Source organism: Bombus impatiens, unplaced genomic scaffold, assembly GCF_000188095.3.
Source record: "Bombus impatiens unplaced genomic scaffold, BIMP_2.2 scf_0775, whole genome shotgun sequence".
In the NCBI taxonomy this organism is placed as follows: domain Eukaryota; kingdom Metazoa; phylum Arthropoda; class Insecta; order Hymenoptera; family Apidae; genus Bombus; species Bombus impatiens.
The window spans coordinates 216,388-237,689 of NT_177194.1; the positions used below are offsets into that span (position 1 = coordinate 216,388).

At 30.5% G+C, this 21,302-nt stretch overlaps 4 protein-coding genes and 1 non-coding gene across 9 annotated transcripts; 2 read left to right on the plus strand and 3 right to left on the minus strand.

Moving 5' to 3' along the window:
* The first annotated feature begins 1,352 nt into the window (after window positions 1-1,352).
* Window positions 1,353-6,484, plus strand: LOC100744462 (4-aminobutyrate aminotransferase, mitochondrial). Of its 3 annotated transcripts, none has more exons than XM_024370484.2 (10): window positions 1,353-1,682; window positions 3,691-3,815; window positions 4,120-4,287; window positions 4,498-4,584; window positions 4,743-4,938; window positions 5,058-5,230; window positions 5,340-5,486; window positions 5,570-5,727; window positions 5,806-6,074; window positions 6,207-6,484. In XM_024370484.2, the coding sequence occupies exons 1-10, from the start codon at window positions 1,619-1,621 to the stop codon at window positions 6,320-6,322; spliced, it is 1,503 nt and encodes a 500-aa protein (XP_024226252.1). In that variant the 5' UTR covers window positions 1,353-1,618; the 3' UTR covers window positions 6,323-6,484. The 3 variants fall into 3 exon arrangements, with proteins under 3 accessions (XP_024226252.1, XP_003492665.1, XP_024226253.1); XM_003492617.4 differs by having other exon boundaries at window positions 1,359-1,682; window positions 5,340-5,480; XM_024370485.2 differs by lacking the exon at window positions 1,353-1,682 and having other exon boundaries at window positions 4,084-4,287.
* Window positions 6,485-6,802: 318 nt separating this feature from the next.
* Window positions 6,803-12,562, minus strand: LOC100744583 (VPS35 endosomal protein sorting factor-like). 3 transcript variants are annotated; one of them, XM_012390447.3, is made up of 18 exons: window positions 12,025-12,041; window positions 11,857-11,944; window positions 11,409-11,621; window positions 11,172-11,334; window positions 10,884-11,092; window positions 10,672-10,802; window positions 10,248-10,424; window positions 9,823-10,167; window positions 9,624-9,724; window positions 9,367-9,548; window positions 9,159-9,302; window positions 8,895-9,058; window positions 8,169-8,331; window positions 7,882-8,074; window positions 7,672-7,811; window positions 7,416-7,577; window positions 7,068-7,334; window positions 6,803-7,008 (listed from the first exon to the last, which is right to left on the minus strand). In XM_012390447.3, exons 1-18 carry the CDS (start codon window positions 12,039-12,041, stop codon window positions 6,994-6,996), a joined length of 2,874 nt encoding a protein of 957 aa, XP_012245870.1. In that variant the 3' UTR covers window positions 6,803-6,993. The 3 variants fall into 3 exon arrangements, with proteins under 3 accessions (XP_012245870.1, XP_003492666.1, XP_012245871.1); XM_003492618.4 differs by having other exon boundaries at window positions 6,878-6,997; window positions 12,025-12,562; XM_012390448.3 differs by lacking the exons at window positions 11,857-11,944; window positions 12,025-12,041 and having other exon boundaries at window positions 6,878-6,997; window positions 11,172-11,312; window positions 11,409-11,550.
* Window positions 12,563-14,947: 2,385 nt separating this feature from the next.
* Window positions 14,948-17,660, plus strand: LOC100745670 (dynein regulatory complex subunit 2). Its single transcript, XM_033323083.1, has 7 exons — window positions 14,948-15,669; window positions 15,762-15,919; window positions 15,980-16,232; window positions 16,342-16,559; window positions 16,632-17,024; window positions 17,099-17,236; window positions 17,304-17,660. The coding sequence occupies exons 2-7, from the start codon at window positions 15,779-15,781 to the stop codon at window positions 17,490-17,492; spliced, it is 1,332 nt and encodes a 443-aa protein (XP_033178974.1). The 5' UTR covers window positions 14,948-15,669; window positions 15,762-15,778; the 3' UTR covers window positions 17,493-17,660.
* Window positions 17,661-17,684: 24 nt separating this feature from the next.
* On the minus strand, window positions 17,685-20,949 carry LOC100744704 (THO complex subunit 5 homolog). The gene is made up of 12 exons (XM_003492619.4): window positions 20,833-20,949; window positions 20,574-20,760; window positions 20,376-20,513; window positions 20,080-20,294; window positions 19,914-19,989; window positions 19,665-19,850; window positions 19,460-19,592; window positions 19,150-19,389; window positions 18,978-19,080; window positions 18,675-18,876; window positions 18,288-18,582; window positions 17,685-18,195 (listed from the first exon to the last, which is right to left on the minus strand). Exons 2-12 carry the CDS (start codon window positions 20,667-20,669, stop codon window positions 17,879-17,881), a joined length of 2,001 nt encoding a protein of 666 aa, XP_003492667.1. The 5' UTR covers window positions 20,670-20,760; window positions 20,833-20,949; the 3' UTR covers window positions 17,685-17,878.
* A 149-nt stretch (window positions 20,950-21,098) lies between these two features.
* On the minus strand, window positions 21,099-21,170 carry TRNAW-CCA. The gene has a single exon. It is a non-coding gene; the product is annotated as a tRNA-Trp (tRNA).
* Between the last annotated feature and the right edge of the window lie 132 nt (window positions 21,171-21,302).

The following is a 21,302-nucleotide window of genomic DNA, read 5'->3' on the forward strand; positions in this document are numbered from 1 at the left end:
CGTTCGAAAATTTTCGGTCGAAAACGTAAACAAGCTATTATATATTACATATTATATTTGGCCCGATCATCGTACTATTTACGTTTGGTCCGATCATCTACTACGGGCTATGTACTTGTATTCCCGTACTTGTAGGTTAAGGGGTTAACCTACCATTTTTTTAACTAATTAACGTCTTCGATAGTTACTAATTGATAGAGCTCTAATACGAGTAATTAATAAAACGATTAGAATAAGTATGATATAAATTGTATAAATCCCGATTGTTTCGTGAAAAGGAATTATCGCAGAATGCGCGTTCTAGTAAGTAAGTAGGATAGTAATACGATAAAGTAAATATGTAATGGTAAAGAGGTCAGGAACGATGCAAATATTGGTACAAGATTTTTGAGTGTGACAGATGAAATTGGCTCTGCATCGAAATTAACCTCATCTCGTAACAAGCCAGTTTCGTAAGTAACACGCGGTGCATTAAGAAAAGCACAGAAATTTTACTTTCACTTTCGTTATTCGGTTAGTCGTTATTCGCAACAATTGACAGACCCATTTTTATTCGTGGCACGAAACGCAATGGCATTTTAAAATCAAGCAAACGCTAACTGCGCAGAGGGAAAGCCAACTTCTTGAATGTTTACGTAGCCATCTTTCTAGTTATTAGTACTAAAGTATATTAGTACTAAATAATAATAATACGTATATCTAGCGTTATAAAATAGAGGGAACTTGTAAAGAATCGCACACATAAGTGGGGATCTTTAGGTCTATCTACCATTTAATTTAGAATCGTTTATCGAATTAATTTTCATAATCAACGTAACACAACAAATATATTGTTCAAAAATCCGGTATACTGTTCAATTTAGTAACTGAACGAAACCTATTCCATCTTCCATTTGTCTCTTGAGACAAACAGCAAAGAAACGTTTAGAAAGAGAATACATTTGACACATTACCGACACTTACGTGTTTCGTCGACTTTTAAAGATATCAACATTAAAAAACGAATCTCCGTTAAGACAAACTTTATCGATACAATGAGTAAACGATGCAAAATTATTTAAATCAAAAACGATTCGGATCGTTTCATTCGATCATAAACTATAATTATCTAAACGTGATGCGATACGATGCGAGTTTCGATCACGAGAGTACCGTGGATCCCGCCATTAGTTTTAAACAATCGTGAAAGTTCGTACATGTCCGTATTCGTTCGAAGACGTCCTGCAGGGATGAAAGTTGAACGTTGCAAGCATTTATCGATAATTAAACGTACTGATCTGTAGGTGTATGTCAAGCGCGTATGTGTCACGTGTTGTTTCGTTCATTTTCGTTATTATCTTTCAACTAATACTCGAAAAGATCGAACTCGTATCGAACAAACAAACGATATTACATCGCGCGCGACGTTTAGTTAAAAGTTCGCGGTCAAAGTGAAACTAGCTCGTGAATGTTCGTACAGTCTCGGAAACGATCAAACATTTCCTGCGCAAGGATCTGCAGAGTGTTATATCGGTGACCAGTCCGAATCCATCCCTTCGAGGGAGCGTTTTATTCGGCGTGATTTTCCATTTCTCGCGAAATTTAACCTTTAGGCCAGTGTTAGAATACCACACGCAAGATGCTCGCTAACAAGTGTCAAACTGCGCTCTTTACTCAAAAATTTTCACGGCAGTTGTTCAAAGGTACAATCTATTTTTACGACCGTATTTTTCTCCATTCCGATGACTTTGTCTCCATGTCCATTTGTTTCGTCCACTTATTCTTTGTTTCTTTGGTCTTTAACAACCAAATTGAAACGATGCGAGAGAAATAGCTAGCAGCCATTTCGGACAGTAAACCAGTCCGATAGACTTAGAAAATCGATAACTCGCTCTCCCCCATCAATTTCCTTCTTTTACGGTTTTCTCTATTATTTTCTGACAATGATTATGTTACATTTTTTCCCCCCGTTTAGTAATCCTTCGCAAAGTATACACAAATAGTACATAGTACATACGAAAACCTGATCGATTAAAAACTTAATTTAACAACTTTATGTTAAACTGAAATCATGTACATTTTCCCAGATTCCTCTCTTAACAACCACGTGTTTAATTTTTTTTCAATAAACTATGGAAATAGGCAAAAAAAGACAGTAGCAAAATAGAAAGTATCTTTGAAGGAGTGTTTTCTACGAGATGTGAATATTTTATCGTTAAAACGTTTTGTCTTTCAAAGCAAACATCGATTAGAATGATAATCCAAGTACCATACCATCCAAGTATCCAAGTATCGTATTATGATATATTTTGTAGAAATATATTACTCATAGTCATTTTGTTCTAGTCGAAACTTGAGTTGTGCCCATGAAAGATGATCGAATTGAGTATCGTTTATTCGACAATTATTTCAACAAATATCACGTTTATTATGTATATATATGTTTCGTAGTAAAGGAGATTGAATATACGATGATCTTTAAGCCTCTATTATCCCTACCTTAACCTTTACACTTCTGTTATGTACTTCTTTCGTATGTAAAAAAAGCTATTTACGCCCATTTCACTTCTTATCTTATCAAAATCGAGAATATCATACAATTGAACGAATCGTCGATGTTTACATGTGTGAACTCTTCTTAAACAGCTATAAACTTGTTCATAACCTTATACTTTCAGAGATAAATTTCAAGTGTAAATAATTGCTTTTGATGTACAATTTTCATGCAAATAAATCGACATCGTCAAAAATTTAGTTTTAATTCACTTGTGTATAGCAAAGACGGGAATGATCGCTATCACAATGTACAATTAGTCGACAAAGTATAAAAACTTGATTATTTAAACATCGATTTTAGGTTTGATTAAAAGCATGAGAAAAAGAAATAAAACCTTGAAAAATATTTTATTTAAAACAGCTATAAGTATAGGTACACGTAATAATAAAGTAATGTTTGTATAATATATTATACCATATTCGTCGAAACAACGTACGGAAAATAATCCTCCAAGTACACAATGGTTTCGAAATTTTCGGCGATACAAAATTTATCGTTATCAGTTATGATAAAAATAGCAAAAGACACGAGTTAATTGCACGCGATAACAACGATCCAAGATTAGGTATTATAACTGGTAAGTAAAGAAGAGATATCAGCCAATTCGAAACTCCAAACAAACCTTTATGGATGAGAAATTGATTTATTCGAAGATGATTATGATTGTGAGCTAAACGAACGTTGGGCACACCGTTGCTGGTGTAAGTGTGTTGGAACAAAAGCACGTCAATACGACAACCAATTACCCACGACTGACATCAATAAAACTAAACGCTCAATCTATTAAATCGGGGGTTGTGAATAACGTGATTGAAGTCGATACGTTACACGTTACGCTAGACCTAGACTACTTTATAACGAATCTTAACGTCAGTGAAATCTTACATGATATCTTACATTTGATATTTAAACAGAAAAAATTAAAACATATCGAACATGACCATATTTTCACTTGAAAAACTGATAAATAAACTGAATATTTTTATACATTTATAAATATGCAAAAATATTCAAAGTTCTCATTATGATATTTAGAGGATGAAACGAGCATAGTTTATATTCTCTTTCTTACTTAACAATGCTAAGTTAATATAGGACACTACAAGAATTTGTTGAAACGAAAATAAAAATTACTTGTTTATGGAATCACCTAGGGTATGCAATATCTTGGAAGAGATGCTTGACCGTATCCGTAGAGGAACCAAAAAAACCTATAGTAACAACAGAAATACCAGGACCTCGATCTCGTAGTTTATTGCAGGAACTCACTTCGATGCAAGTACGTTCAAAATCATCGAAATATTTCAAATATCTTTTTTATTTAATTCCTAACATTGGACATATATATGTCGATGATCATCTACTTTAACTTATTGAAAGAAAGCTACTTACATTTGAAGAGAAATTCACATTATTATTCTTACATATCTGCAGCCTAATATTATAAACACTTTTTAGAAACAAACGTAATAAGTTATTATATTTGAGTAATAAAATGAATCATGTATTATTTGTAACGTTTAATCTTCTCTAAATATGTATACTAGAGATGAAATGGGTTACATGTTGAAATCTGACTGCAGCAAGCCTCTTCCGTACAATTCTTCGCAGACTACGAAAAATCAGTAGGTAACTATATAACGGACGTCGATGGGAATACTCTGCTTGATGTTTATATGCAAATTTCGTCGATGCCTCTGGGCTACAATCATCCAGCTATGTTAAAAGCTCTCGCTGATCCGGTTAATCAGGTAAACGGAATATCTTTAAACGATCCGTTCTTTATTTTAAAATATCTATGTAATTTCATCGCATTGATATATTCGACGCATTACGCGTAGAAGAAATATAGAATTAATAATAACATTAGTTAACGAGTTAATAAATGTTATTGAATTATTACATGTATGTACATATTGCACATCGAACAACAAAAATATATTGATTTACATTTTTAATAGAAAATTATAGCAAATAGGCCTGCGTTAGGTGTTTTTCCTGGAAAGGATTGGCCAGATAAACTGAGGAAAATTTTGCTACATAAAGAGGTACGCGAATATCTTAACGATAGCTATACTTACGTGTACCCAATCTTGTTGCCTAATAATATTTTGCAAATATATAAATGGAAACATCTTAATGCATGTATATGACTACGATTGTGTAATTTATGTAACTTGCAATATATTTACTACGTAATATACAGATTGCCCCACCGGGATTGTCTCACATCACAACCATGATGTGTGGCTCTTGTTCGAATGAAAATGCATTTAAAACAATTTTTATTTGGTATGCTGAAAAACAAAGGGGAGACGCTCCGTTCACGAGAGAGGAAATGGAAAGTTGTATGATGAATCAAACACCTGGTACTCCGCGATTTTCGATACTTTCGTTCAAAGGTAACTAACTTATACTCGTATAAATAGGTAGAAAAGGGTGCTAAATTTCTTATTTACATAAACTATCTAGCGATTTCCGTGTTAAATCAGTCGAGAAAATAATATCAATATCGATATAGGTGCATTTCATGGACGAACATTGGGATCTCTTTCAACAACGCACAGCAAATACATTCATAAAATAGATATTCCAGGGTTTGATTGGCCCACCGCGTCATTTCCTGTATATAAATATCCCTTGGATGAAAATATTCGAGAAAATCAGCAAGAAGATAATCGATGTCTAGCCGAAGTAATTAACTTTTCTGTTTGTTTCCATTAATTATCAACGATAATGTAATTCTCTAGTTAGTTTCGTTTGTATCCATAATATATTTTATTACCGGTTATTTTATTATCAGGTAGAGGAATTATTCGAAAAGTACAAAACTGAGAAGAAAATTCCAGTTGCTGGTGTGATAGTTGAACCAATTCAGGCGGAAGGAGGTGATAATCACGCATCTCCTGAATTTTTTCAAGAATTACAGCGTATAACAAAAAAAGTATTAGTTCAAATTCAATACAGCAAACGTTATCTATTATATATTTAGAATTTTCAGATATGTTATTACCATTACTATTACTATTTCAGCACGATGCGGCATTATTAATCGATGAAGTACAAACTGGGGGTGGGCCAACAGGAAAAATGTGGTGTCACGAACATTTCAATTTAGAATCTCCTCCAGATGTGGTGACCTTTAGCAAGAAAATGCAATTGGGCGGCTATTACCATGTCAAATCTTTAAAGTAAAATTGCTTCAAAGCTATTCGTTGTTTTACAAGATTCGTCATCTGCTCGTTCAACATAGTCCATGTACTTTACAGACCTAAACAATCCTACCGTATATTCAACACCTGGATGGGAGATCCCAGCAAAATGATATTACTCGAAGCAATATTAGAGACGATAAGGAAGGAAAATCTTTTGCATAGGGTTACGACTGTTGGCGATTATATGCTAAAACAATTAATGAGTTTGCAAAATGAATTTTCCACGATGATTAATTCGATACGTGGACGTGGAACGTTCATTGCATTTAACTGCTCTTCGCCTGAATTACGAGATACGATAATTAAGAAACTTTTAAGCAAAGGTATGATAATTGTATAACTAATACCCATTGATTGCAATGACAATTTTTCTAAAACGCTATCATTTACTTAGACATTAAATCGATTAATATAATAAAATATAATAGACAAATTTTCTAACTCTTAACGAGCAGGTATTCAAACCGGTGGCTGTGGTACTGCGACGATAAGATTAAGACCTGCCTTGACATTTACGGAACATCATGCGAATATTTTCTTAGATACTCTGCGATCTATATTAAAACAATAATAGATTTAAACTGAAACTGTTAAATGATCTTATATGCTTCCTGCTGGAATGCAAAATCTTTGTGGCTTCCAAAATCAAGTCTTCCATTAAAAGAGATTATATGTATAATTTTAATATACTTATACACAGTATATCAGAAAATATGTATGAAATACATATTTATATTATCGCGTATTCATTTTTATAATAATTTTAATGCATCATATAATACACATAATATAATAAATGTATAAATATTATTTACATTTATGTAAAAAACTTGATAATATTATAACACATAATATAATTCAATACTACTATTTTTTATGATATTCTCTGCCAAATTGATTATATTGATTAAATTGATTTCTGGCTTATATATATATATATATATACTATGTATATATATATATATATATTTGCGTTATTCTGTAATGCGCAACAAATGTTGCCATAATTAAACAATATTTAATATACAATCAATATGTCTCAAAAAAATTATTAAAAACAGATTTAATCCACTCTTCGGCATATATCTATTTATGCTTTCCGTCAATTTACATATAAGTTTAATCCTTGATAAATTACTTATTACATTTAATCTATTATCTATTTTAACATTTTTCTTAAAATGTCCCCAAAATGTTCGTATCCTTTGTGATGACCTTTTTGTACTATATACGCTATCATCTTCATCTGTAAAAATACTTTAATTTTATTTATTTAAAAATATCGCTTATAAAGCGAACACATTATTACCACTTACCTTCACTTTTGAATCTATCGAACCATGCCGAACACATAAATTCCATAAATTTACAGCCATGTGCGCTAATTGTGGATCGCGCAAATCGGCTCTAATAATGAAGCAATTAAAAAGTTCTAATGCAAGAGCTACTTGCTTTTCCAATTGATCGGTAGAGCCAAGATACTTCAAATGTGATAAAATTTCTTCTACAATTTTCGAACTTATTTTGTTCACTTCGCTTATAAATTTTTGATCAGATCCATATAATTTATCATTAGAATCAACCTAAATATATATGAAATACTCTAATCGTACTATATAATACTCCAAGTTTCTTTGATATATTTTCATTTTTATTTAACATACCTTTTCAACATGATATGGATAGTTTTCTTGAACGATTGCTGACAATAAGTCAAGCACACGTAAATACAAGTATGTCTTCATTGACGTATTTTCATCAAAACACCGTTGAACAGCATTAAGTAAACCTCGCATTAAATATAAAACACCATGCTCTGGACTATCCTGTACAATGTTGTAACTTTCAGTAGCGTTTCATTTATATATTATAAATCCAGAAAGAGATCATATTTACCTAACTTTAATTATAAATACATACCGGAACAACAAGCAACGTCGATAAAAAGTTTGATAAATATGAAAGTAAATAAGGTTGTGAACTTTTTTGTCTTCCATCTATATCTATTGTTTTGGGCATTTCCGGAACTAAGCTTAATGCAGCCTTAAAACATGCATCAGCTAATAAAATAGATTTTAGTTAATTATGTAATCACAGTGAATATAATAAATACCGAATATAATTAATTACCTTGACCCAAGCATTGATTTAAGAGTGCAACTTGGCCTGAAAGTAAATATAACTGCAGCCGTGTATGAACTAAAGTTAATGATGGAATAGTAATAAAACAAAACGCGGCACAAGCGCGTACAAACGCCGACGTTCTTCTTGTGTGATGTCCACGAACGATCCTTCGAGTATCGACTGATAGTCTATTTACACACTACATACATTAAATATATTAAGAAAAACGTTCATTAACGTTTTTTAAATATAAACTCCATTTCATACTAAGAATATGATTAAAGATTAATTACCTGTACAAGTTGTGTATGAACACTATCAAGATTAGGAAAAGCAGCTCTAGCTTCGGCATAAAAATTAAGTTGCTTTTCAAAGTCACGACCATAATCAACACGTTGAACTAAACCACATATAAGTTGACCAATTTGCCGTTTTTCATCTTCAACAGTTAGAGCACTGGAATTATCTTCTTATCAGACTACACATATATACACAATACATTCATACACGTATTACGATAGTTCTCGGATGTGATCAGCTTCAGCATTCTTATTTTTAATAAATCAATCAGTGCGAATAACGGTAGACAGTGTTTGAACTTCGCATAATTAATCAATGATAAAACAAACGAATCATTTTTAACACTAGATCATAGTGGATTATTAACAAAAAATTGAATTTTCCTATTTATGTTTAAATTTCTATGAAATTATTACCACCAGATTGCTAAAGTTCTCCGAATAAAAGTCCATTGCTATATAACTTGATAGACACAGCACCCGAAATTCTCTTTAATCTGTTACTGATAGGGTTTGCAACATTGAAACATCATTTACTGTTCTTTTATCTTATTTGCTCTCTATAGAATAAGACCACCCCCTCCGTCATCAACATTTACACAAAATCTGATTACAAAATGGTATCTTAAAACGCATTCATTTCGTGATCACTTATCCAAAAACAACTATATACGTATATAATGTAAAAGTAAGTATACATTTATAAAACAAGAAAATTACCTAACAGAATCATGCATTATCCTAGCAATGAACATAAGAGCATTTATAAAAATAGGATCAGTAATAGGGCTGGATTGAACACTTATACCTTCCATAACAGTCTTACACACTTCAACCTTAATACTTTCTTTGTGAAACAAATCTATTAGAGGTAAGAAATTATCCTGAAAAATGTTTATATTGTTTAAATGTTCACATAATATTCAAATTAAAAAAAAAAAGAAAATCAAAATTGTAAGTAGTAATAGATAAGAGATAAATTACCATAGCAAGTAATGATTCAAAATCTTGTGTATGAGATATTACTTTTTCAATAATATTTTGTAACTGTGGATAAAAATGCTCAAAGCTTTTGTTTGGATTAAGTCGATCAATTATTTTTCCAAAGAACAAATTCAATTCATTTACCTATAACATTAGAATTATAAAAAACGGATACTTTTTTGTCCTCAAATGAAAATTTTAAACTTACGGAAAAATGAATAGCGGTAAATTGAATCCAAATTTCAACGCAGTGCATAAATTTGTTAGGGTTTGTTAACTCTGTTATATATTTCCATACCATATTAAGAATTGATTGACAGTCTTCTTTTGGTGGTGATTCTAATACAAGGCTTTCACCTAAACTTCGGTATAACAGATACTGTGGAAAACCTGAAAGTAATAAAGTATATACAATATACAAATTTTAAATCGATTCAGTCATACATTGCAATATTATTGAATTACCATCATCCTCGATTGTAGTTATTAAATTTACGAAATCCATTGCACGCTCTCCAATATATGTAGGTTTAAATGCTGTCAAAATACTGTTCAATAATAATGAACTAAAAAAAAATACATATTTCCATATTTTAATCTCACAAAGGTTAACGTTTCTGACATAAGCACATAACAGAATCATTAGATATATATAAATAATCACCTATTTGCTTGGCTTTTACACCGAGAAAGTACATCTTCTAAAAAATTTTCAGAGGTTGTAGCTACCAATACTTGCAAAATCCAATCCAAAGCTGGTAGGTAAAGGTTTAAATAAGAATATAAAGTCATATTTTGCTCAATTAATTCAGTTTTCACAAATTGCCCAAACAGCTGTTGGTATGTAAAGAGGAAATCATAAAAGTTCTCCCTCACAAACTCAAAATCAGACGTTTTATTTAAAGCTAATCCCACTCGGCATAAATAACATCTAGCATATACAGCTATGAGAGGATTTCCGATACCTCTTATCATTCGCGTTATTCGCAGTAAAGCAGTGTTAAATTCACTAAAAATAATATAACTTTTAATTGACATTAAACGTATAATTAAATATGTATAATTGTCTAAAAAATACTTGTAATTTACCTTGTTGTTAAAAAGCTATAAGACTTTATTATTGCCATTTCAACATAAAGACGTGGAACTAGTTCTCTTATCGATGCTATTTTGTAAAACCAATTTCTACAAGTTTCTTTCGCATTTTCAGGTACCATATCTGGTGTGAAATTATCAGGTAAACTTGTGGGCATTTTATTTCCTGGTCTGAAAGATATATAATGTATTATATATATACAATTATTTAAAAAAAAATAAAGATTCTATGATAAAAATTAAAAAATATATTATTATCATATATTAGGCTTTTGGATACTAACAAAATCATAAATGTTTTTGAATCAATAGCTATATTTTTTATACCACACGAAGGTGGTTACCGAAAACGCTTCCTCAAATCACATTACTGAATAAAATATAGCAATAAACAATACCAAAATAAGATAATACTAACTTGTAATATTCAGCTTTAACCTTTAATCTTTCATAAACCAGTTTCCCAAAAATATCTAAAATATCTGTGATAAGAACAAACTTGCCAGGATAAAAAGCCATAACAGATGTATCTACTAATAACTTCGCACACTGAAATTATTTGGGATTAATTTACATTTTCTCTTTCGCGTAATTAAATACAACCAATAACGAATAGCTGAAAATAAAAACCTGAATTGCTATTTTAAGTGCTTTAACCCTTTGATCAGAATGCCAGGCTTGTACAAGTTCATTATTTAATTGTTCGACTCTCGCAGTATATTGTTGTTGAGATAAATCTAACATTTGTCTGACAGATCCTTCTTCAAAATCATCTAACTGTTCCAATCTTGTTCGTACTTTATCAACAACTCCACCACTTGGTTGAACTTTAACAATAACTATAATAAATTTGCGAGTGCGTTTTTATTTATGCTTTATTTGTTTTACTAATATTATTAATTAATAAAAAAATAATACCTTTTTCACCACCTGGTAAGAAACTAGTAACTATTGACAATTTTTCTGATGTTGTGTATTTGTTTAATATTGTAGTACGTCTTGCTAACCATGGTTCTACTAATTCTTCTGCAGTATCCATAGATTTTTTATTAGTGACTACTGTATTACAAGAGTAATCCCACTGCATTATATTTTAAAAAATAAATGATACATAATTTTTTTCTTTCATATTTAAACAAAACATAGTTTACAAACCTCATCTGCAGCCATCTTAGATAATGGGTCTAATTCTTCTTTAGCAAATTGTGAAAGAGGATCTGAACCATCAAAGGAACAATGACTTAATAATGGATCTACTAAAGAACTTCCTGGAACAGGTGTATGAGTTGGTGTTGATGTAGCAGTTGAAGAACCAGTACTGGTACTTCGTAACACATTACGCTTTATCCCACTGCGACCATCAATTAACTAAAGACGTAATTTATATAAAATTAGCATTTTTATATTCTTTAAAATACAACATATATAATTGTATATAATATAATTGTATATAATATAATTGTATATAATAAAACAACTACATCAGTAATTGAATAAATATATTTTATATATGTAGAATTACCTATAATAAAATTTTAAAACTCAGGAGATAAAACTTATCTTTTATATTATATCTTCCTATATATTGTTCAATTATACTTACCATCACCGTGACAGGTTTTAAGGGATGGTCACTTACTTCTTCTAAAGTTGCAAACTGTATTGTTTTGTAATTCATAGGTTTGGCAATCCTACAAGCACAAGCAATTTAATATTTTAAGTATTTCTGTCAAAATCCTTATGCATGTCATAAGAAACACTTGATGCATACCAATTTATTTCCGTCATTTTTTAAATGCATTAAAATATTTTTATAATTCAGTTACAATAAAACAATATACATTAATTTATAGAATTTCACATATTACGCAAATGTACATGTTTATTGTTTCATATTTAGAATTGGGACTGAACTGTACTTTAAGGGTTCAAAAGTTATTGACTTTTTTATTTGCAATCTTGTAGTTTTTGATGTATGGAATCCTAAAATGTAAATTTTAAGTTGCGGAATTCACTAATTCAAAAGTTATGGATATGTAAAACTGAACATTTTTTGGGTATTTACACGTTATTTTGACGCCATATTGGCTTCTATTCATGTTTCGTCCAATGAGTAGAATTCATGGAGCCACTGACTGCACTTAGGTGGCAGCTATTTCGGCGGGTTCGGTCAAATATGTTTGGCTGAATACACATTTATTACTTAATCTTCTTACTGACACTCGTTACTTCCTTTAGTGATAATGCGGTTCAACACAGGGTCAATTTATTTATAAATTCGAGTACACATTTGTGCAGTAGCATCTCGTTGTGTTACTGCGATCTGTTTACCTAGTCAATGGATCATGATAACGAATGTAGGCGGTGTTCTGCGTACCGTAACTCCCTATTTGGTTTGCCTCTTCTATTGAATGTTGAAAAAATGACTTGCTCCAAAGAAAGTAATCAGATATCTTTTGACTTTTGAATCGGCTTAGGTTGGACGTCTGGTTCAAACAGATAAAACAATAAATACACAACTAATACACTTAATATTATAATGATGAAAAAGTATGCATATGTTTGGTTATTAATATTTGACAAAAACCTAAAATTTAATGGTTTTATTTATATTTTAAAACATCTCGAAACATTTTATCGTTTTTTAATTATTTTTCAACTGTCTGAAAAATAGTTTGTAGCCATTTAATCACCAAACATCCTAATTTAGAAAGATACAAGTTTTATTTGAATGATAAATAACATGTATATAAAGTAAATGTAAATAACATATATATAAAAACATGTATATAAACAAAATGATCATTTATTCGTGAATGAAGAATAATTTTATTTACTCGCGAAGTGTATATACTTTTGCAAATGGACTTTTTACCTCATTTGGTTTGGGCAATAAATTAATTTATTTGTAGCTTGAAGGTTTTGCTTTATCTTTACCTGGTTTCAATGCTATGTTATTATCACCATTTTCCATTTCGTTAGGAAATTTCCCAGTTTGAACATACCATTTGGGATATATGTGAACCAAACTATGCATTTTTTGGATAGATTTTTAAACAATATATTATGTATTTTGTTAGGGACCAGATGCTTTCTGCAATTTCAGGTGTTCGAGTGTAACATGAGCTTTTTGCAAAGGATAATGTGATTTATCCATCCGCTGATGTTTTCAGTGGTAGTGTTTTCAAGGAAGCTTTTTACCGTTGCATTGATTGCTTTTTATTGTATGTAGCTGACCGAAGTGATTTGCTAGTATTTCTGCTTTATCTTTGTTTGTGAAGGTTGTTTGTGGAGAGTACAGGCATGGGTTGGAACGGTTTTTCGAGGGATTAGATTGTTTTCCAGGGCGATGAGCCCTTAGGAATTGTGATGATATTATTCATTTGTTTAAGATGTCTGAGGCATATGCGTTACTACTGTCACGTAAACTTAAGGGTTGGTTGATGAAATAAAATAGCTGAGACGTAACACAACTATTAATTTTGTTTTAATTAAACTTTATTATGAATTCAGCAATCACAACGTAACACACACTGAATTAACATAAATCACAATTTACTCCAACCACGTTATGTAAGACTTAGTTACAACGATACGTTAAGTACGCGACTATTATAAGGGTAGAGACCGGTAAAGATATGTTGACTATTCTAAGGATACAGAATAAGTAAGTTTTTCTGGCGATACTATGTCTGAGGAAGGCTAGGGGTAGGTGTGTCTAAGGACACGGGACTATCGGATTTCTTGATGACAATTTTGGTTAAGGAAGTGAGGGCAGTAGACACCGTCTCCGATTGGATAATAAGACGGTTGGTGGACCAGGAAGAGCTTTGGCCGCCCTCGCGAGAAAGTTGCTAACGGAACATATCAGATGTGAAGAAAACCAACTTTCTAGGCTAATGTCACGACCGGCATACTTCAAATCCGACGGACTGACGATAGAGATAAAGATGTGGCGGCACTCGGCGACAATGTATATCGCTGAAGTGCCTAATGAACCATCAACATCCCAACGGTCCTTCCACCGAAGGTTGTAGAAGAAAGAGCACGTGGCAACGATCGCGGACGCCTAGCAAATGCATGGACGGTGGGGATGTTGAGGGATGACAAAAGAAAGTAATCGGATTCGATCGAAAGTAAAATCATAAGAGTCAGTCTTAGAAAGTCACGCCTAGAGCTCGGAAGTAGATTGTAAAGTGTATTGATGTTAGAAAAAAAATAAAGTTTTCTTTTTTTATTTTTCACCTCAAATTCCTTTTTTATTTTGTTATTTTACGTGACACTAACACGTGGTAGACAATAAACGTAAAGGGAAATCTAAGACAAGAAATACTCGCTTGGTCCGAAGGACCTTAACTATGAAAATGCCAAGACCCCTGGTGGATACTTGAGACTATTGAGGGTATGCACCAAGAATGTCCAGACATCTGGGTGCCACCCTGTCTGCGGTGTGTGGCCTGATCTCTGATGTGAATCGACGTTCTCCGTCTAATTCTACCTCCGTCTAATTCTATTTCTAAACTTGATTAGATTGACAATGTATTATAAAAAAATAATTGTTCCCATCTTATGGAAGCATTACCGGCCTCCTTATGGTTGCCGGATTGAAAAAAACTAACCCAAATATATTAATGATATTCACTTTTAATTAAGTTTTAAAGACATTTCTAACAATCTCGCATATGCACGTTGTGCACGGAGTCTTGAAGCTCGCTCGAACCCTTGTTTATAAACAGAAGATAAGCGACCGGTGGCCGTAACCAATACTAATGCTTACGCTACTACAGGCGCATGCCTAAATAGAATTCACTACTATGGTACCAGCAATTTTTCAGGAATATCTTGGAAGCTATGTGACCTCCTTACATATATAGAAAAATGTTGTTCAAAGTTTTGAGTTTTACAACATATCCAAAAATACATAGAAATCGGAGAAATAGCTTTTCTACAGTTTTGCCCTTACTTTTTATGATAGAACAATGCCGGAGGAAAGCATTATTCGATATTTTTCTTATCACGCCATAATAACGAAAAAAAAAAAAATATTGAATTGATTTAATTTATTGTGAGGCTACAAAAAACTTTATAAAAACTTCACGCAGAAAGATATTTTAAGAAAAATCATTCTTCTCAAAAAAGTTTCAACCATATTTTTTAATTATTTTGTAAAACAGGTAGTATTAAACCATTTAAAAGAAAATGACTGAAGTCTACTACTAGAGAAGATACAGAAACTTGTAACAATATCATCACAATGAACAGACAAGAAATACCCGAACAACAGATACTAGCCTATTCATCTCTGATACTAGATTTTGATGCTGCTATTGATCAAACATATTACTATATGTGCTTTTTAAGTGGAAGGTTACCTTATATAAATTACATACACCTTTGTTATTAAAGTATTGCATGCAGCAAGTACATTTATTTATATGTTATTAGTTTGTTACATAATAAATGTACTACATACATAAAGTGATTAATTAATGGTTGTATGTTTTCGGAAGAAACATTAGTTAAAAATGTTAAGAAGAAGAAAAAATAAAAGTAGTAAATTTGCTCGAATGAACGAAGAAGAACGTGTACGTTATATGCAACATAGACTTGAATTTGAGTTAGAAACCAAAAGGCGTAAACAACAATTAATCGCTATTTTTACTAAGGTATAAGATATAATTTATTAAATTTTCTTATTATAGCATTTTAAATTTAAATTATTACAGAATAAATTAAAACGCGAAGAGGTATTTTCAAAATTAAATATTGCCAAAATTAATGAAAAGTGGAGGTATGTTTTGCGACAAATAAAATGTAAGGAACTTCATAAAGATGTAACACATCTTCATACAACTTTTGGTAGAGCAATAAGAACTAAGGATGCAACAATTTCTTATTTATATAATGAATTAAAAATAGCAGATGCAGATCACAAAAAACTTCAAGAAACACATATTTTATTAATCAATAATATAATTGGTATTTTCATAACTATTTGTATAAAAATTATGAATCTATAATATCGTTATTTCTTATGTTTATTTTCAAATTTATATAAATTCATAATCTTTCTTTTAATATTATATAGGGAAATACAAACAAAAATTGACAGAGTTACATGATACATGTACATTTAATAATACTAACACAAATAATATGGTAGAGTTAACTGAATTGAGAAATCACATGGAACAGTGCTATAAGGAAATTTCTAATAATATAAGCAGAAAAAGTACAATTTTTAATCATACACAAACTATAAGAAAAACATACAATGCTGTTAATATTTTTAATATTTTGTACTTGGTAATAATATTAATTTACTATATAGGAAGTTATTAATCAAAATTTTGTAAATGATTTTATTAAATATGCTAGGAGGAAGATATGACATCAAATCTTCTGCATCAGTCTTTTTCAAACATAGAAAAATTCTGGGAACAGTTATATAGAATAATAAATGAATATCAAAGAATAGTTGAAAACAAAAGAATACAGTATGAGTATTTAAAAGAACAAGATAACATTGATCGAATGTGTATATTGCGATATCCGAAAGTATGCTTACAGTTACAAAGTATTATTGAAAGATTAAAAGGCAATGTACACATATTATCACAAAAAAGAAATGAAAAAATTGCAAAACTCCAAATAACAGATATAAAAATAAAGGAAAAATACAAAAATATTAAATATGAATTAACTATAACTCAAATGATAAATTCTGTACAGTTGAAAAAATTGGCTATTAAAAGTAATGAAGTATTAAAAGTAAGAAAACATATGTTTTTTATTATAATTATTTTCCTGCACTTTTATGGTATAATAATGCTTTTTATTTTTAGCATTTACAAAGACTTATGGAAAAAGGTTGCACAATTCTTGAAATAATTAAAATATGTTCCAATTTGGAACCTTTATTTTTTAACTTGAAGAAATATTTTATACAAAATACAGTACATAATGAATGTGCTGATACTAATGTAAGAAACAAAATAGAACAAATATAGTTTATGTTATTGCAATGATATTCCAAACAAATTATTTCAGATTCCTGAATCATGTGCTAAAATCAGTAACTTTTGGGAATATTATAATTATATAAAAGTAAATAATATTATGTTAAGGAAAGAAAGTAACAAGCTTTGTAGAGAGAATAAAAAATTAAAACATAAACTGCAAGCATACTTCTTGGTGGATTCTGGCTTAACATATCCAATTACTCTATCTTTGACTTGAAATCTTTTGTTTAGTTATCCTTTATAATCATAAATAAAAAAATAAATAATATAGTAGTAAATACTTAAATTTCAATGAATCGGGAGTTCACATTGTAATTTTTTTATAACAGGCATCGATTTTACTCCAGGAATAGCCATGAACTTTTGACCCCTTTGATAAGGAAAAGAAGAAATCTAGCAAGACGTGAAATACTACCTGATGTCTAATATTTTATTTATAATATATAGATTGGGTTATGCTGCACTCTCGAGACATAGAGCAGTGGAAAGTAGTAGAATTTAAGCGGAATGATTCTATTGGCATTTAAGTATCTATTACTGTATAGACAATAAAATATATTTTGCAAAAATGTATTCGTATATATCATGTTGTATTGTATTAGATTAACGATGAATAAAAATTCCACCGCCTAGCTCTAAATATTTATATGGTCTAGCACGAATACGACCTTTTACAGGGTGAAAGAAGATCTTTTCTTTTGGTATAATAGTTTCAGATTCCAAATAAATGTCGAAACATGCTCGTAATCGCTGAAGTTGCGCAGATAATGTCGGCGGTTTTATCCACATGACATTTACTTCTCTTTCAATATCTCTTAAAATATCTACAGATGCAGGTACTATAGGATTTATACTTATATTAAATACCGGTGCTATTTTTGGATAATCTGGTTTTATAGCTATTCTTGCAATTAATTCATCTAAAACAAATATTGTAAGTTTAATGAATCATGAATGGATTAATGAATAATATAAAAGAAAGATTTATGTATTAAATAATTTTATATCTTACTATTGCCCCGACGAAGTACAGCCTCATAAAAGATGTCCAACGAAGATACTAATCCTTGTTCTTGAAAAATGGGATTTACGCTATTACAATAATTACTCCATGAAATTGTTGAGAATCTTTGTAAAATTGTACTAAGTTTTTGTGGTAAAATATCGTTATTAGTAGTAAAATTTGGGAAGTTTCCACATTCTAATTGTCTAATCTCCGTACATAACTCTAATCTTGCTATTACACGTCTTTTGATTTCTCTCAACACACATTCAACACTATCTTGTGTTATTTCGCAACTCGTAAACTGTAAAATATTAATATATAGATTACTCGAAAATAATTTATGTAATAAACGCGATGTATGAATACGTGTATATTATATTAAAATTTTTATACTTTTTGCTCTCTCGTATCCAGTGAAATAAAATGTAATCCAGCCATTCTTTGTGCCCATTTATATGGGATTCCTAATCCAAGTGATGAAAATTGGCCTAAATTATGTCGATTCAATTGATAATAATTAGCAGGATTTGGGCTCTCTAATCCTAAATCTCGTGGATATAATTCCCGTAAAATCGATTCTGATATAAGCATATCTCTATTAAAAAAAAAAACAAAGAGAATTTGTAGCCAACTATAATAAAAAGGCAACAACAATATTTGCACTATAAATGATGTAGTGTATAAAATACTATATACCCTGTACTAATGCCCATAATACCATCAGTTTTTAATTTTGATTCCACAGTTACAACTTTCAGAGACATCATGTAATAAAATTGCAATGTCAGCTTTGTTTCATCTGAAAATTTGTGTTTTAATATATCCTATTTCAGTTTATAATTATCTATTAATTTTTGTGAATACTAACTTTTCAATTTAATAATTATCTTTACGTTTAAAGGATGCCTTTGTAACAGTTTTGTTCTTTTCTCTTCTTGCCTAGCTTCTCTAGATAACCTATGATGTCTTTTTTTATGTACAGGTGTTTCTTCTGTAACATTTTCAGAAACAGTTTCAGCATCTGAATCAGATTCTTGTAATCCATCCTGATTATTTGCACGCTTTGCTTCTTCTTCGTCACCTTCTACTTTTACTATTATAGAATTATCTGGAAGAAAAATCTCATCAAAAATAAAGCAATAAAATATAAAATACTTGGGCAATAAAAAAGGTGATACCATATGCATCTCTGTATGCAGATGCCTTTGCATAAAGAACATACAGTGGTGATGCAAGTAATGTCGCTTTATGATGTTCTTGTCTAACTTTATCCAACAACAAACCAAGGCTTTCTTGTAATGGCTTGCTTGCCTGGAAAGATTAATGGTGATTTTAGTTCAATTATGAATAAAAAACTATGCTCTACAAAAATGTCAAAAATACTTCTAATATAGTGCGAAGTTGTGGAGCAAGATTATCAAGTCGAGTTTGTTTTGATTCGATACTCAATGCTACTGCCTTTTTATTCTCTGTCAATTCATCACACAAAGCGGCTAGTTGTTTTCTTTGCGTTAATTCCCATTCTAGGCGTGCTAGTCTTAGTTGATGAGGATTATGTTTTGTTATTTCCTGCAACATTATCTTATATAGATATGTAAACAAAGATAACTTTAATTTAAATTTACTTCATACCAGCCTAGAAATATTTTCAGGTGCTTCCTTGTAAAATTCTTCTTCTGATACAAGTTGTATCAATTCATCTTTAGATCTATACATTAATATATACACATACACATTATATATCAATTACATTAAGTCTAAAACTAAATTAAAAGAATTTTAAATAAACAACAATTACTTGAATTGAAGACATTTAACAACTTCTTTCTTTAAGTGCATTACTTCATATAACAGGTTTTGTAAATGTAAATGTCTGCTATCGACAGAACTTTTTGAAGATATAAGAGAATCTCTTGCAAATTTTGTACGAAATTTTTCCATTCTATTCAATTTTTTTAGTTCAATAAATGCTAATGATGTCTGAATCTGAAGTTCATGTATTTCATCTTTAGCCTAAAAGTATGAAATTTAAACTTATTAAATTGCATTTATTTTTCTAATGAAATTTAGTTTCTCCTTGATTGATATACAAACGTTTACATCCCCAGTGGTTTTTAATTTTGCAATTTTATTCATAGCCGCACGTATATTATCACAGGTAGATAGAAAACTTTCAGAATCATTTTCTGGTAAACGTTCTATAGCTTCCTTTTCTTCATAACTAATTATAACCTAAATATGAAGAATAGATACTTGAAAATTCAAGGAAATTCCTGTATAAAGTGATATTACCTTATATATATCTCCATCTTTCAAAGATATTCCAGAATTTCCACTAACTGATTTTCTCCTTTTTTTTGTATTATCAGAATCATTTTCTTTGCCCATTTCTTTTGGTTTCGTAGAACTTGTTATGCGTTAAATTACACGGATGAAAAGGAAGAAGGTTAGCTTTATTCACGTCTTGATTCTAATTAAGATAATCAAGATTATTTTATTACGTTATTTATAGAAATTTATAAACATGTCTGAAAGTGTAGAAAAATGATAATCAATCTCATTCTATAGTGTTTACATATAACACATTCTATGCATACATATAATGTTTGATATAATGATATATGCTGTATTCTATACTTCACAGCATTGAATGTAAACAAATAGAGTAAGGGTTATATATGTATATAATAATTATTCTAATTAACTTATTATTTTATGTGACCTTATATCTTTTAATGTAAAAATATACTTGATTTTTAACATGTTTAAAAAAATAATTTTTCTTAAAGAAAAAGGTTAAAAATGAAGTATACGAATTGACCCCGACGTGATTTGAACACGCAACCTTCTGATCTGGAGTCAGACGCGCTACCGTTGCGCCACGGAGTCTGTACAGTTCGATCTTTCCTCTTATTATTTTAACCCTCATACATAATCTTATATACAATGAAACAGAATATAACATATAGAATAACTCAGCTAAATGGAACGCGCTACCGTTGCGCCACGGAGTCACCGTTG

Excerpts from the sequence above, each read along its gene's own strand:
- LOC100744704 (XM_003492619.4), bottom strand. The coding sequence starts at position 20,669 with ATGGGCAAAGAAAATGATTCTGATAATACAAAAAAAAGGAGAAAATCA. Across the intron at positions 20,514-20,573 it reads AAGATGGAGATATATATAAG|GTTATAATTAGTTATGAAGA; the intron begins GTAATATCACTT and ends CTTCATATTTAG. Across the intron at positions 18,877-18,977 it reads ATTATGGGCATTAGTACAGG|AGATATGCTTATATCAGAAT; the intron begins GTATATAGTATT and ends TTTTTTTAATAG.
- LOC100744583 (XM_003492618.4), bottom strand. Across the intron at positions 11,622-11,856 it reads TAAAACCTGTCACGGTGATG|TTAATTGATGGTCGCAGTGG; the intron begins GTAAGTATAATT and ends TTACGTCTTTAG. Across the intron at positions 9,059-9,158 it reads TTGAATCATTACTTGCTATG|GATAATTTCTTACCTCTAAT; the intron begins GTAATTTATCTC and ends AACATTTTTCAG.
- LOC100744462 (XM_024370484.2), top strand. The coding sequence starts at position 1,619 with ATGCTCGCTAACAAGTGTCAAACTGCGCTCTTTACTCAAAAATTTTCA. Across the intron at positions 5,487-5,569 it reads GTATAACAAAAAAAGTATTA|CACGATGCGGCATTATTAAT; the intron begins GTTCAAATTCAA and ends TTACTATTTCAG. Across the intron at positions 6,075-6,206 it reads TAAGAAACTTTTAAGCAAAG|GTATTCAAACCGGTGGCTGT; the intron begins GTATGATAATTG and ends CTTAACGAGCAG.
- LOC100745670 (XM_033323083.1), top strand. The coding sequence starts at position 15,779 with ATGTTAAGAAGAAGAAAAAATAAAAGTAGTAAATTTGCTCGAATGAAC. Across the intron at positions 16,233-16,341 it reads ATTAATCAATAATATAATTG|GGAAATACAAACAAAAATTG; the intron begins GTATTTTCATAA and ends AATATTATATAG. Across the intron at positions 17,025-17,098 it reads AAAGTAATGAAGTATTAAAA|CATTTACAAAGACTTATGGA; the intron begins GTAAGAAAACAT and ends TTTTATTTTTAG.